Source organism: Triturus cristatus, chromosome 3_1 (genome assembly GCF_964204655.1).
Source record: "Triturus cristatus chromosome 3_1, aTriCri1.1, whole genome shotgun sequence".
Taxonomy (NCBI): domain Eukaryota; kingdom Metazoa; phylum Chordata; class Amphibia; order Caudata; family Salamandridae; genus Triturus; species Triturus cristatus.
The window spans coordinates 646,558,858-646,573,029 of NC_140583.1; the positions used below are offsets into that span (position 1 = coordinate 646,558,858).

The 14,172-nt window shown below is 44.6% G+C and overlaps 1 protein-coding gene across 1 annotated transcript in view; it reads left to right on the forward strand.

The window, feature by feature from the left end:
* The window catches only part of NOX5 (NADPH oxidase 5), a 195,922-nt gene extending 195,290 nt beyond the window's left edge, over positions 1–632 (forward strand). Inside the window, exon 15 of the mRNA XM_085646368.1 lies at positions 24–632. Coding sequence (XP_085502494.1) covers positions 24–155 — 132 coding nt within the window. The 3' untranslated portion in view covers positions 156–632. The remainder of the gene's footprint in view (positions 1–23) is intronic.
* Positions 633–14,172: the final 13,540 nt, after the last annotated feature.

Genomic DNA, 14,172 nt, shown 5'->3' on the forward strand with positions numbered 1-14,172 from the left:
TTTTTTTTAAATCTTCATTCTAGGTGTTTCAAAAAATCAGCAGCGAAAAGAAAGGTAAAGTGCATGTGTTCTTCTGCGGCTCCCCAGCACTTGCGAAGGTCATCAAGTCGCACTGTGAGCAGTTCAACTTCAAATTTTTCAAAGAAAATTTCTGATGTGCTGTTCACAGGAGTATGTCATTATACGGATTCGTGTCTGTCGTAGTGTTTATGTATTGTTGTGATGTGGCAAGTGCATTACTTTTTGCTGTAGCCATATGTATGGGGAATCATTAACTCCCAAATGGCTGATGTTGAGAACTGTAGTTCTAAAGAGGTCCGGCGCGGAGAGACACCGTCCTGTATCAAGAAGAGTTCTGTTACCATCACCTCTGCTGGCATGACTTGTCTCCCGTCAAGTAACTTTAGCAGATTATACAATGAGTTGTTTAAAAAGTGGCAAACTAACATCAAATATATAAAAATTGGAATGTTTTATAAATACATGGTGTAAAGTGAAGCTTTAATAAATAATGGCTACAAGACAAATTACAGCTTTCTTACGCAGTGCCCATGGGGTAGTTTTTTCTAGCCCACAGTAGTGTGGTAAGACTAGCACACACGCCATTTTGCTACCTGCTAAACTGGAGTCACTTGTGCTACCTGCTCGACTAGAGTCACTTGTGATACCTGATCGACTGGAGTCACTTGTGCTACCTGCTCATCTGGAGCCACTTGCGCTACCTGCTCTACCTGCTCAACTGGAGTCACTTGTGCTACCTGCTCGACTGGAGTCACTTGTGCTACCTGCTCAACTGGAGCCACTTGTGCTACCTGCTTGACTGGAGTCACTTGTGCTGCCTGCTCGACTGGAGTCACTTGTGCTACCTGCTCAACTGGAGTCACTTGTGCTACCTGCTCATCTGGAGCCACTTGCGCTACCTGCTCTACCTGCTCAACTGGAGTCACTTGTGCTACCTGTTCGACTAGAGTCACTTGTGCTACCTGATCGACTGGAGTCACTTGTGCTACCTGCTCAGCTGGAGCCACTTATGCTACCTGCTCGACTGGAGTCACTTGTGCTACCTGCTCAACTGGAGCCACTTGTGCTACCTGCTCAACTGGAGCCACTTGTGCTACCTGCTCGACTGGAGTCACTTGTGCTACCTGCTCAACTGGAGCCACTTGTGCTACCTGCTCGACTGGAGTAACTTACTGGATTGTCTGTAATGTCTGCTTGTTTTTTATCTTAAAAGCGATAATTAATTCACACCTAGGTAGGTTAAAATGTGCACCAATAGGTGATGTTACAAATATGAAGCGAACTGGTCACAGAAAGCATACAGTTTTCTTGGGATAGTCGCACACATTTCAAAGTATGAATTCGAAGTCTGATTGAAGAATCTGTGCCTTTGTGACAAATTACCAGACCAGTTGTTGAAGATAAGGCATCAAAGAGCCGAGCACTCCATTCAGAGGCAGCATGTACCGCAAAGGGGTAAGTTTTAAGTGTACACCTGCCTCTGCAGTCAATTGCTGGTCAGTCATGACTGACATGAATGAATCTTCTGGTGAGGGTCAATGTTCACCACAATGCTTGACACAACTGGCTCTCCCCAGCCCTTGTAGTTTTTTCAGAGCATCAATGTGCTAGGGAGAGCTCCACATTTCCCTAGAGACCCATTGATTATCATCTGAATTTCAGCTTCAGAAGTGCAGCCACTGAAACCACTCTCTGTACAAGACCTGACTTCAGCAGTTGAGAGTCTGGTCATTTCCTGACTTGAGTACTGCTCAGCCCTCATCGGTGGCCTCCTAAAGAGTAGACTGGCTGCACCTAGAGCTGTCCCACTATCTGCTGAGAGATTGGTGACCAACACCAAAAATGTGAACATGATACACCTGCTCTTGCTTTCCGTAACTGGTCACCTATGGATGCTAGATGCCCTATGGGAACAGCTGCCAACCCTAGAAATCTATACACCTCGACACTCTCCATACCTCACACATATGTTATTCATTTCTGGAGTCAAATACAATTTGCAACCATGACACAAAAGATCTCTTTGTCCCACTCTTTTCAAGAAGGTCCTCTTCAGGAATGCTCCGAGAATTTAGAACAGTCCTTTCTCCGCTTCCCAAACCCTAAAAACAACAGGACGTGACTGCCGAATTCCCTTTTTTTCTCACATTTATTTCTGGTTCTGTTATCACTTCCTCCTACTCATGCTTTCCTCTAGCAAACCTTGAAGGGTTGCATCACCTTTATATCTGACCACTGCTGTTCTTGAGCTTCGTTCATTCGGTGTTGTGGGCTGCGGCATTCTCCAATCCGACTCTCACCTCTCAAGCAGATCACTTCCTCTGCTTGCACAATTGTGTAGCACTAATGCTTTCTTGAACTAATTGTTCATGTGAGATGCTCAGCTTTTCGCTCTGCCATATTACTATGAACGCCATGTCCTAAATGCTCTCGTTCTGAAACCCGTCCTGGTCTTGTGCTTATTACTTGCATAATAACAATGCTGACTGCCCTGGCTCCCATATTAACTACTTGTCTTTCCCCCCTGGCTTGGCAGTATATTACATGTTCACTCGTATCTCTCCTTATATTAGTCAGGCATGCCGCCACTGATCTGCATCAGAAAGTAACCCGATAGTATCTATTTACTCTGTTTGTGTCTCTCTAGCTCATCTGGTAACAGCTAATGTTTCACTTTGCAGTGCATGGGACAGAAAACAGGCTCTGTACGCCTGAACCTCCTTACACATCACACAGACTGATGTTAGCCTGTGCTTAGCAAGCAGTTGTTGTACACTTGCCTTTCACATTGTCACATTCCTGATTATCTGAACGCACATCTTTGTTGACATGTTATCCAGTATTGAAACAGTATTTACCCCAGGTATGTTACTGCTATCTTTCAAAGTGTGTCATTCAGTGTTGCTTTTACTGCTGCTATTTAAGCACATTGTACAGTGTTCTAAAACATAGATGGTTGTAGTCTGCCTTTTAGGAGACAATTAATGAACAAATAAACAAAACACACTTCGGTTGATGTACTGTCATATGTCATAACTCAACATTTTAAGAGTGTTTAGGGCATTCTCTGTGTATTGCCTTGTTCAAGAGATGCATGTGTTCCAGGAACTAATCTGTTGTTCAGTTACCTTACCTGGGAGCAGATTATACACCTCTGAAGTTGAACTTGACCTCCGAGTGGTTTGTGGGACGGGGTTGTGTTTGCAAATCTTTTCATTGTATTTTATGGTCAGTCTACTGTTCTATTAGTAAAGTGTGTCACAAAAGTAATTTTAAATAAAGATTGAGTTTGCAGTAGGTGAAGATTGCTGGCAGCAATAGAAGTGTGACCCACAGAAAACATGTTTGAGGCCTTCTATCTTGGGGTGGGCTTCCTTGAAGAGAGAATTGCAGAGCTCTGGAAATAAAGCTACAGCCATAGTGAGGTCCTCTGGGTGTAATCTCTCTTGCATCTTGTGACCTGCTTGGAGTGGCATGTGCATGTCCTGAATAATTGATCCTTTGGAAGGGGGTGAGTACTAAGGCCCCAGTCTGTGCCCATTATCCACGGGTCGCAAAGCCATCTTCTTTCACAGGCTCCAACCATACATGGATCACAGCTTTATATGGCATGTCCCTTTTACTAACACAAGGATGAAAGCCATCTTCTACCTGCTTCCACCTCCAGTCAGCTCTAACCGCCAGTCCTTCCCCCATACTTTATTTATCAGCCGATTTTATTTTTGCAAAACAATACCATGACTCATTATGAGTGCCCGAGATCTGTCCCTGTTAAGCCGCACAAATAAGGTATCATTACTGGGGGTACCAGTTACCTCTGGGCTCAGAGTTAATAGCACTGCACTTGGAATTGCAACTCTCTCCTAAAAAATCAGCAATTACAGGAAACTGCAGTAATTCCCAATGTTTGCCCTAGAACATTTCTCAGAGATTCTGACTGCTTTCAGCAGCCAGAGTTCCCAGGTTAAACCTGGGCCTGAGGATTTACCACAGATCTTGTGTTGTTGGCCCTATTACAATTACAAGTTCAATGGTAAATACACTTGCCTGGTAAGTTTCATCAGGGGAGGCTCACTGCAAAAAGCAGTCGAAATCTCGGAGTGAAATTCTGGGGAGAAATTACCAGGAAAATCAGTGCCGGAAGTACCGATTCTTCTGCTAATTCCTTATCAGAAATACTTATGAACTTATAACCGGCCCCCAATAGTCACAGGCAAAAACATGAGGGAATGACTTAGAAATGACACACCTTGACATGGCTTTAAACAAAAGTGAGGCGAATACCAAACTCATTGAAGCAGGTGGGAATATGAGTCAAAAGAGAAATCACAATGAGGTGAACACAATAGCACTTGAAAGGAATGGGTATGAACCACATTGAAGTGCATAGCACGCTGATTAAAATAGGAATGAAAGTGAATACAAATGGTACGAACCGCATTGAGGTGTATACGATACTCTCTGAAGTGGATAAGAATTTGAGTGAAATGACTACAGATATGGTGAAGTGTGTGTATAGCACGTGCCGAAAAGCACATTACCCTGGCAGCCAATCACAAGGAAGTTCAATGAAACTGTAGAGGCACCCTTTAAAGACTCTCCGTCTTGAGCTGGCCACAGATAAAGAAGGAACTCAAGTGCAAGCAGCACTTTATACAAACATGGCTGCAAGAGGAACAAGAGTAAAATCGACACCACAATTTGGCACGAACAAGTGCAATCGCTACACTCCCAAACATCCAGTTTTGAAAGAGCCAAAAGTTTGGAAACCACTTCAAATCACAAAATGTAATAATAAATAAAATCTCACATCTAGTGATCAATCACGTGTTTGTTAAGCGCGACTGGTTGATTGGTGATCTCCAAGGGAAACTATTTGAGACTGATAGTCTAAGATGGAACCCTGTCTCTTGGAGTAGTGGGGCCTCTCTCTTTGCGTTTACGCAGACATATTATCAACCAAGCGAATGTTCTGCCCGGCCCCTCATGCTTTTGCAGCTCCCACACACCCGCGGATTTTTTTCATATGACGTGGTCCTGTGACCTCATACAGGGTTACTGGAGCGGAATCATTGCTGAGCTCTCGCCGGGGTGGTGGGTACAGTGCTCGAACATTCCCAGTTACTGGTACTGCTGGGAGTGCTGGAGTGGGTCGGGGGAACTAGGGAGGACAGGGCATTACTGGGAGCGGCATTACTGTTGGGCAGGAGGGATATCGCAGCCCACTGGAAAGATTCCAAGGCTCCCACACTGGTACGATGGAGGAGGGAAGGGGACTGGTGCGCCCAACAGGAAAAGCCTGTTTATGAAGCACGGGGTTGCCCAACTTAGTATGCCAACGTATGGAGCAAATGGTTTGCGGTGGGGGACCCACTTTAAAAATACTCCTGAAGGGGACAGTGTTTCTAGCACTGTATGGGAATCTTCCAATTGTCATTGTAAGGCATGGAATTCTTTTACCACTTTGGGGACTTGCACTGCCTGCTCTGCGACTTGTTGTGAAATAATGGAAAGAATAAAAATTTGTTTAAAAAAAAAAACTAACAACCTGAAAATAACAATATGGATTTTAAATAACATTATTCTAGCAAAAAAGGCCTTAAATCTGGAATATTGCCTGCTGTAACGCAATCCCGTATCGAAGGTCCAACAAGCCAAAATAAGGGATCTGCGCAAAGAGTATAAGAGGACAATATGGTTGGCTAAGTAACAACATATAGACCTGTTTTGGGCAAAGAGTCTCCATTCTTGCAAATCGAGAGACTCCAGGGCCATCTGGAAAATAATCCATGGGTTAAATAATGATAACACTGTGCTATATGGGGCAAATATATGTGAAGACGTATGTATCCAACATCCTCGCAAACATTACTCAATGAGGCAAGAATTGCCTTAGGCACCCATAACAGAAAGGATCCACCAAGACTGCTGCAGCCCAATTCATATCTATCAGATCCATCCAACAAGGAATGAAGAGACTTCAGCAAACACGATTGACTTGACCCAACAAGGCTACAGCAGCTTGCTGATCCAGACCCACCCAGTAAGGCAGGTTGTCCTACTCGAGAAGAAACAGTCACACAGGGAGGAAGCTGAAATGAACCCAAAGCAACTAGAAAGCATAATATGGAGGAGTCACTCTGATGGTGTCCCAGGTCCTAATAGCCTCCCCCTGCTCTTTATAAAATAAACCTAGAATTATGGGCAAAAAAACTTTGCCTACTCTTTAGTGCTGTGAACTTCCATAAAGTAGTCCCGGACTCTTGGCACGGCTCTATAATCCATCCAATCTTTAAAGGTGGTGACAGAGGCGATCCAGCAAATATCGCCTCATAGCCCTGCTTCATTTTAACGCCAAGCACTATGCAACCTTAGTGCTACAGGATCTGCAAGAATGGGTAGATAATTTGAAACTCATTCCATAAAATCAAGCAGGATTTTGCTCTGGCCAGAAAACTTTGTCAAACCTAGCCACCTAGACCCTCTGTATCGAGAAGACCTTCGAGTTAAAAGCAACATTGTATGCCTGTTTTATCGACTTTAAAGCAGCCTTCAATAGGGTCTAAAGAAACCTACGTTGGGAAAGACTGACCACCCTTGGGATACCTACGAACATCTTGACAGCAATTCAACTCCTGTACTCTGAAACCTGGCTGTGTGTCAAGTTGGGGGGTGACTCCAAACTCTATCAGAAAATGTATACAATGACTGGATTCAAATAAGGGTGTGTGCCTGCCCCCCTACTTTTGAGCAAGTACCTGTCAAGCCTATCCACAGAATTGGATTGCATAAATGCACACCCGCTAAACCTTGGGGGCCTTAGGCTCACACATACGCTATATGCAGATGACCTACTCCCGATGAGCATGACCCCCGTAGGTTTGCAACGCCTTGTAGTGGCATTCTCAAGCTACATCAAGTGGCACAAACTAGAAATCAATTAATTTTTTTTAACTGGGGAAATTCAGTAGAAATATTAAAACACCAGGATCGTGGCTGATAGAGGGTGTCAGATTATCAGTCGAACTAAAATATAACTACCTTGGAATATTCCAAGTCAAAGTATGCTTTATTCGAAGGATATTCATAAAAGCAAGATACAATATACAATAACAATTCATTAGATACATTAAAATACTATTAAATACAATACATTTCGATACTACATACTTTTACAAAATCTAGTTAAATTAGATCCATAAGGGAGACATTATTTCATTTGGCAGCGGTGCTGTTCAGATCAGATGCGGGTTGACATAATTAAAGCCCTGGATTAGACATTCCGCAATAATTACAGTGGATACTTTTTGTTAAAACAATGATATTTAAATAATTAAAAATTTTAGAAGAAATTACATACGATAAAATGCTAAACATTAGCAGGGGGGGGAATAGTAAAAAGACTAGCAGTCTCCCCCGGTTCCAGAGAATAGTCAATTGACTAGCAGTCTCAATCTAATCATCCACGCCCATCCTAGATACTTTGCAGTGGCAATTGAAATCCAAGGCAATGTGCTGGTGCATATAATGCGTAGAGCAACAGTGCCACTAGTAGTTCCTAGATTTTTGCACATTGGAGTAAGCCATATACGCCGTGGAGCAGCATAGATTTCACAAGAAAACAAGAAATGACCAATGGTTTCATTTTTTGTACCACAGGCAGGGCAAACAGCACTATTTCCCGCTTCCCATTTTGCTGTTAAAGATCTAAGGGGAAGTGCTCCAGCTCTTAGTTGGAAGAGAAGCTTCCTATCTCTTGGCTTGGTTATGATATCCCAGTAAGGCTCAAGATGGGGGTACATCTTGGCCTCTAGGAACTCTCTAGTCATGTTACCAACACTTGGGCTACACCAGTTCCGCTGGGCAACCTTCTCCCAATAAATGATCTTGATCGTACTTTTAGAAGGGAAGGTTGCTCCTGCAGGATCTTCCCAAAGTGTGCTCAAGCCAAGCTCAAGCAAGGATGCCCTAAGCGCTTTTAGCCAGCCTATTTTATGATGGAGGTCAGTTCTTATGATGTCTAGAAAGCCCCCTGCGTAGTGGGAAAGCGCAGGCGTGGTCCATAACCTGCGCCAGTACAATATTGGGCGGAGCCGTGCCATATCTTCAATGGCTCTTCTGCCCAAGTCATACTTAAGGGGCAGCAGCGGGGTGCTTTTGGGAACGCCTGTAATGGCCCTAAGAAATATATTCTCTGCAAGTTGAAGAGCCGGCATTTTTTCAAACCCCCACAACTCGGCACCATAAAGTACAGAACCCAGAGCTTTAGCTTCATAAACCTGTAAGACAGGTTTCACAGGTTTAGTGAATGATTTTCTGTGTTCTGAGCTGATTGCGCCTGCCAATTGCCTATGTTTGATTGTTGCAATTTCAATATGGTGCCGCCAAGCCTGCGCATTGGATATATGCATACCCAAATAAGTAAAATTATTAACTACCTCCAACGGACGGTTGTTTAAGGTAATTTTTGTCTTGAAGCTACGATGGGGATTAAAAGTCATCAACTTCGTTTTTGTAATGTTTACTTCTAGGCCATACTCTTTACAAAATTGGTCAAAGATTGACAAAGCACACTGCAATCCACTTGGCGTTTTAGCTAGGATGAGTGTGTCATCCGCGAACATTAAAATAGGAATTTTAATACCATCTAAAAAAGGGGCATCCACTTGGGCGGAAGTCATACGTGCTACCACATCATTGATGTAAAGTGTAAAAAGGACTGGGGCCATCGAACATCCCTGTCTAACGCCCCTCTCCACTGGAAAATCTGAGGTAACTGAGCCTAAGCCACCCCACTGTATTCTTGCATAATTTGATTCATGGAGTCTCATTATCATAGATAACAACTCATTTGGGATGCCCTGCTTCTGTAAAACCGACCATAGCTTTAGTCGAGGGACCAGATCAAAAGCGGCCCTTAGATCGACAAAGGCCGCATACAGGCTTCCTTTGCCGAGGACCACCGTCCTCCATTGAATCATGGTAAAACGAAAGACCTGGTCCACCGTACTTGTGGATCGGCGAAAGCCAGCCTGGAAGGTTGATAGGGCCTTGGTCTCTTCCGCCCAATCCAGGAGCCTATTGACAATCACACGCCCCACTACCTTTTGGATGGTATCTATAAGGCTTATAGGGCGGTAATTACCTGGCAATGATCGATCTCCTTTCTTGAAAATGGAGATAATCACTGCACCCTTCCAGGATTTTGGTACTGATGCACCCAAGGCAATGGCATTAATAAGATGGTGGATGTATGAGCACCAGCGCTCTTTATCGTTAACAAATAGATCCGCTGGCACGCCATCAAGGCCAGGGGCTCGTCCGCAGGCAACTGCATCCAGAGCCGTCATAATTTCACTAGGGCAGAAAGGATTTTCTTTTGGGAGGTCTACACAGACTGTCTCATGCCGTTCGGTAGTATTAAAAACAGCATATTGGTTTTTAAAAAACTTTACCCATTCAGTTTCAGGGACATTGTTTTGAGGGGATTCAGGGCCACCTGATTTTCCCCATCTGACAATGTGCCAGAACTGTCGAGAATCCTTGCTATCGCTAGCTGCCTTCAGCTCAATCCAATGTTGCTCATCCCAGGCTTGTTTAGCCTTCACAATACTAGTTTTGTAATTTTTCCTGGCAACTTGGATTAGAGCTGTTTGCCCTCCCTTAATAGCATTACCCAATGCAAATCTACACTCCCTGCATTCATCGTTGTACCATTTAGCTGGCTTGGGGACCCTGTCACCTTTGTCCTTGGCAGGCTTAAGGAAGTATCCCTTGATTGCATCAAAAAGGGAATTATGAATTCCTTCAACCCTGTTCAGGCCATTGCTCAGTGTATTACAATCCTCAAGGTCTAATATGGCTTGATCAACACGGCTATTCATACTATCAATAGCCTGTTGGTTGATTGCAACCTTTTCCCAGCGTAACCTCCTCATGTTGTTGGTGGGAACTATCCGGGGTGGTACGAGCACAGGAAGTCCCACAGGCAAGCCAGTATGTGGCCACCACTTGTGTGACAGGCACAAAGGGTTATGGTCACTCTCCAACCTTCCATCCACATACATATTACAGATAGATGGCCATAGCTTTAGGCTGCATAGCAGATAGTCAATTCTGCTGTTGTGCCTACCGTTGTCAAATGTGCTTGCACCTTTTCTATCTCCACTAGTCCTGCCATTCAGTGCTCTTAGCCCCTTACCATAACATAGAGCATTTAAACCAATGATATCAGCGGACCATAGCACTATTGGAGGCAGCTCTAGTTTAGGCACGCCCCATAGTCGATCCTCCTCTTATCCAAAGAGATCATCATTGCTAATCAAGGGTTCAAATGTACTATTAAAATCGCCCGCAATGATAATATTGTTGGTCAGCGAGTGTATGTCAATGAGGCTATCAAGATCTTCTAGTACCTCTGACCTCCCACTCTTCTTCCTCCGGACATAAACATTGTAAATGTCTACACTACCCAGCTTTTCTAAGTCTAATCTGATTAGTTGGATATCCCTGCTTCTTGTATCAACAACTTTAATGCCCAATTTTAAAGTTTGACGAACCCAAACTACTAGGCCCCCCATAGGTCTGCCCCTTGGGCCTTTTACCGCAGGGACAAAATAATTCAAGTAGCCCTGCATAAAACATGCTTCACAGGCCCAAGTTTCCTGGAATATGCAAAGGTCAAATTTATTAACAAAACTCATCCACTCTGGTGATTCCATTTTGGAGATCAGCCCAGCAATATTCCATGAAAATAGGGTGCCTACTGATTCCTGGGTAATAACCCTAGCATTATCTGGGGTTGGCAGGGCATGATCGACCAAGTGCTCAAGGGGATATTCTACCTCTACTGGAGATGATACAGTACTAGACTCATTATAATGCATACTTGTATTTGTCTCGGGCGCCGCAGGTGGTGCTCTCGTAGACTCATGAGTGTTGAGTCAATCAACATCCTCCAAGCTTTCTAACACCTCAAATCTGTTTCTTAAGGGGATCATTAAATTATGTTGGATATTGGATGAATCCCCCATCACAGAGGTGACAGCTGGTTTTGGTCTTGGAAAAAAGTAGGTGAGTTCCCAAGTTGTGATTGATGAACTCCTATACAGCGTTTGCCAGTTCAGAATATGAGCAACAGCTCTTGGGTCCCTAAAGTTGATGAGGATAATATCCCCGTGTATAGTTTTTGCAGTGTTACCCAACCAGGGCAGGCGTCTTACGTGTAAGATTTCCCCATTAATATAGGAAGGAAGAGGGCGATTTTGGCCTAGCCAGTGGATAACTTTGTTTTTTAGTTGGTGGTATCCTTCTGCAACATCCGGTTTTATCATAGGAACCCCTGCAAGCACAACTACCAGGGGGACTGCCTCTGGTGGTAGATTAATAGACAACGGACCTCGTGGTTTAGTTGAGGGATCAATGTTGTGCCCCGGTTTGACAGACAAATGACCCTCGTTCTTTGGGGTGTTTACAGTACAGGTCCTAACCCTAGCTATGGTTGTGCAAGATGGTTTAGAGGTAATGGTACTATCTGAATAGCTAACCCCTCCCTTGCTTATTGATGTAATCAATTGAGTCGCTTGTTCGTCTGGGGATGAGCTAGAAGAAACTGTAGCAGAAGCCAAAGCTGTAGATGGTATTTGTGAAGGGCCAGATGTGGTCATGTTTTGTTCCATCTTATTTCCCACTAAAGATTCAACTTTCGCTAGCCTTTCTTCAATGTTCTTTAGACTTTCTACAATTGGCAACATAAATTTTTCCATCAATTTGCCAATTTCATCCAGTAACTCCCCATTAGTGCCAACTTGGTTCAAGCAAGATGCAATACTACCAGTGGGAGGTTGTTTCAGTGAACTGAGGGTAGCATTATTTCCAGAACAGGTAGCATTAGAGTTACTTCTAGAAATGTTATTACATTTATTTTTACGTAACTCAGAGACTATCTTCCTTTTTTTCCTGGGCACTGGGCCGGTCAGTGTGGTCTGACTATATATAATATCATTAGTAGATGTCGACTCATTAGCTTGGGGTGATAACTCATGTTGGGCATCCAAGATAATATTTGAGTCATCAGGGGGAGGGATAGGGGAAAGAAGAATAGGTAGGGCCATATCAGCGCTTTGTTCGTGCACGATAGACGTAACAGGGCTCCTAGTAGAGTCGTTAGTACCCAAGGGTAGCATAGAGTCCTGGAAAGAAGAAACCTCAATGCCCGTACATGGAGCTTCAGGAAATAGCGAGGTTGATGCCATATTTTTTATAAGTTCTATTGAACAACGGCGTCTGGCCCTAAGTTCTGCAAGAACGACCTCCCGGGCAGAGTCAGTATTAGGTTTCTTAAAATAGCTATCAAGAGTTCCCTTTTTCATCTGCTCACTCATGGCGTAGGGATATCAATATTCACCGGAGACAGTACAGCACTCAATAAAGTTTTTGTCAGCACCCAGCTGATTTCTACAGATTTAGTAGTAATAGTAACCGCACATACCAGTTCTTGCGTAGTGTCTCCAATTCACAGAGTAAATGGGGTGGGCCCGTCCCGGCCTCAATCGGTCCTCTGAGGGCCACAGAGGGCCCGCCCTTTGCCCGGGCTTAGCCCGCGCGCGTCGCGGGGTGTAGGGCCGTTTTAATGGCGCCTCCGGGCGCGTATGGGGTGACGTAGCTTCCGCCGTCCGGGAAGGCTGGGAGATGAAGTCCGCCGCTTGCCCCGCCTCCACGCTGCGGCCACGAAAGATTCGCGGCGGCGGGAGGGAGAGGGCAAGCCCCAACAGCAGCAGCAGTTGCCCCCAGGGCGTTGGGCTGTAAGTGGTGTCTTCGCAATGAAGCAGGAGACTGGATGGAAATGAAGGACGGGAAATTTCCCCGCTGAGAATAGCAGCAGAACGTGAGGGTTCTATCCGGCGTAGTCACAGGTGGCACTAAGGTTATCCTTGTGAGTCGTTCACTCCTCGGGAAGTGCAACCCAAGCACTTGATCTTGACAGCGTTTAGGAAATGTTTTCCACACAAGGCGCGCAGAAAGATGGGTCCAGTAACGTTTTTGAAGAGAACTGTGGAGTGTGCAGATAAATCCGACAACCTCTGAGGTTTGTAGCAGGCAGGGGTTCAGAAACCTCGAGCTGTCTCAAAGCGGCAAGCCGAAGGCGGGAGGAAAACACGCACTGGAACTGGAGTGAGAGTCAGCTGAATGAGAGCATACACGCTCTCGGATTCCGGAGAAGACAATTAGGTAAACTCGCTGGTCTGCGGGGCTGCAGAGAAACGATACAGTAAGCAAAAGGCCTCAGGAACGGGAACGGGAGAGATAGCAATAAAATAACAGGCACTGGAGAAAAGACGGGTTCAGAGCAGGAATATTATTTGAAGCGAGAGGCACCTTCACGGCATAAAGGGAGTCAACGAAATCCAAAGCTGCCTTCTAAATATTTGGTTTTAACTCTTTGTCGAAATCCCTACAATATCCATATCGTATGGGTGCAAAATAATGATAGGAATACAGGTAGCCAAGCTATTAGATCTGTTAATCGCCGAAGCTTATTGATCAGTCCACAGGCTTCCTAGCTATACCTCTCAGGCCCAACTACGCCTATGGATTGGACTGACGAAACAGTCAATCGCCACGAAGGGCTCTTTTTTAAAAATGTGGCAAAGATTTAGAGTGGTGGAGGACAATACACCAGCAGCACGCGTCTGGCTTGAAATCAATCAGCCACAGTCAAAATCAATTTTTAGATGCAGCCTCAGCAACGCTCTGTAGTCACTGCAAGCCTCTGGATTGTGGGGAAGATGGCTCTCATCTGCCGAAGTTAAAAGGATTCTCAACAGATCTGGTGGACTGACCTCCATGCAAGAAGATAAAGAGAACTTGGCAAAACTCACCCATTCCTGACAAAGCATTAACTCCTACGCTTCCTTAAAACCACAAGCATGTTTTGACATGGGATTTCCATATCACCTCAAACTTAAAATAATGCGCCTTTGCTAAGGCATCTAGCCAACCCTAGATCAATCACCCCGTTGGCTAATATAAGCAAAAATAAACTGCAGGCTCTGTGGGGTGGAGAAAGAAACATTAATGCACATCCTTTCCCTTTGCCCTGTAATGTTATCAGACTGCAGAAGGATGTTGCGGGACGCTTTCAATCAGGCA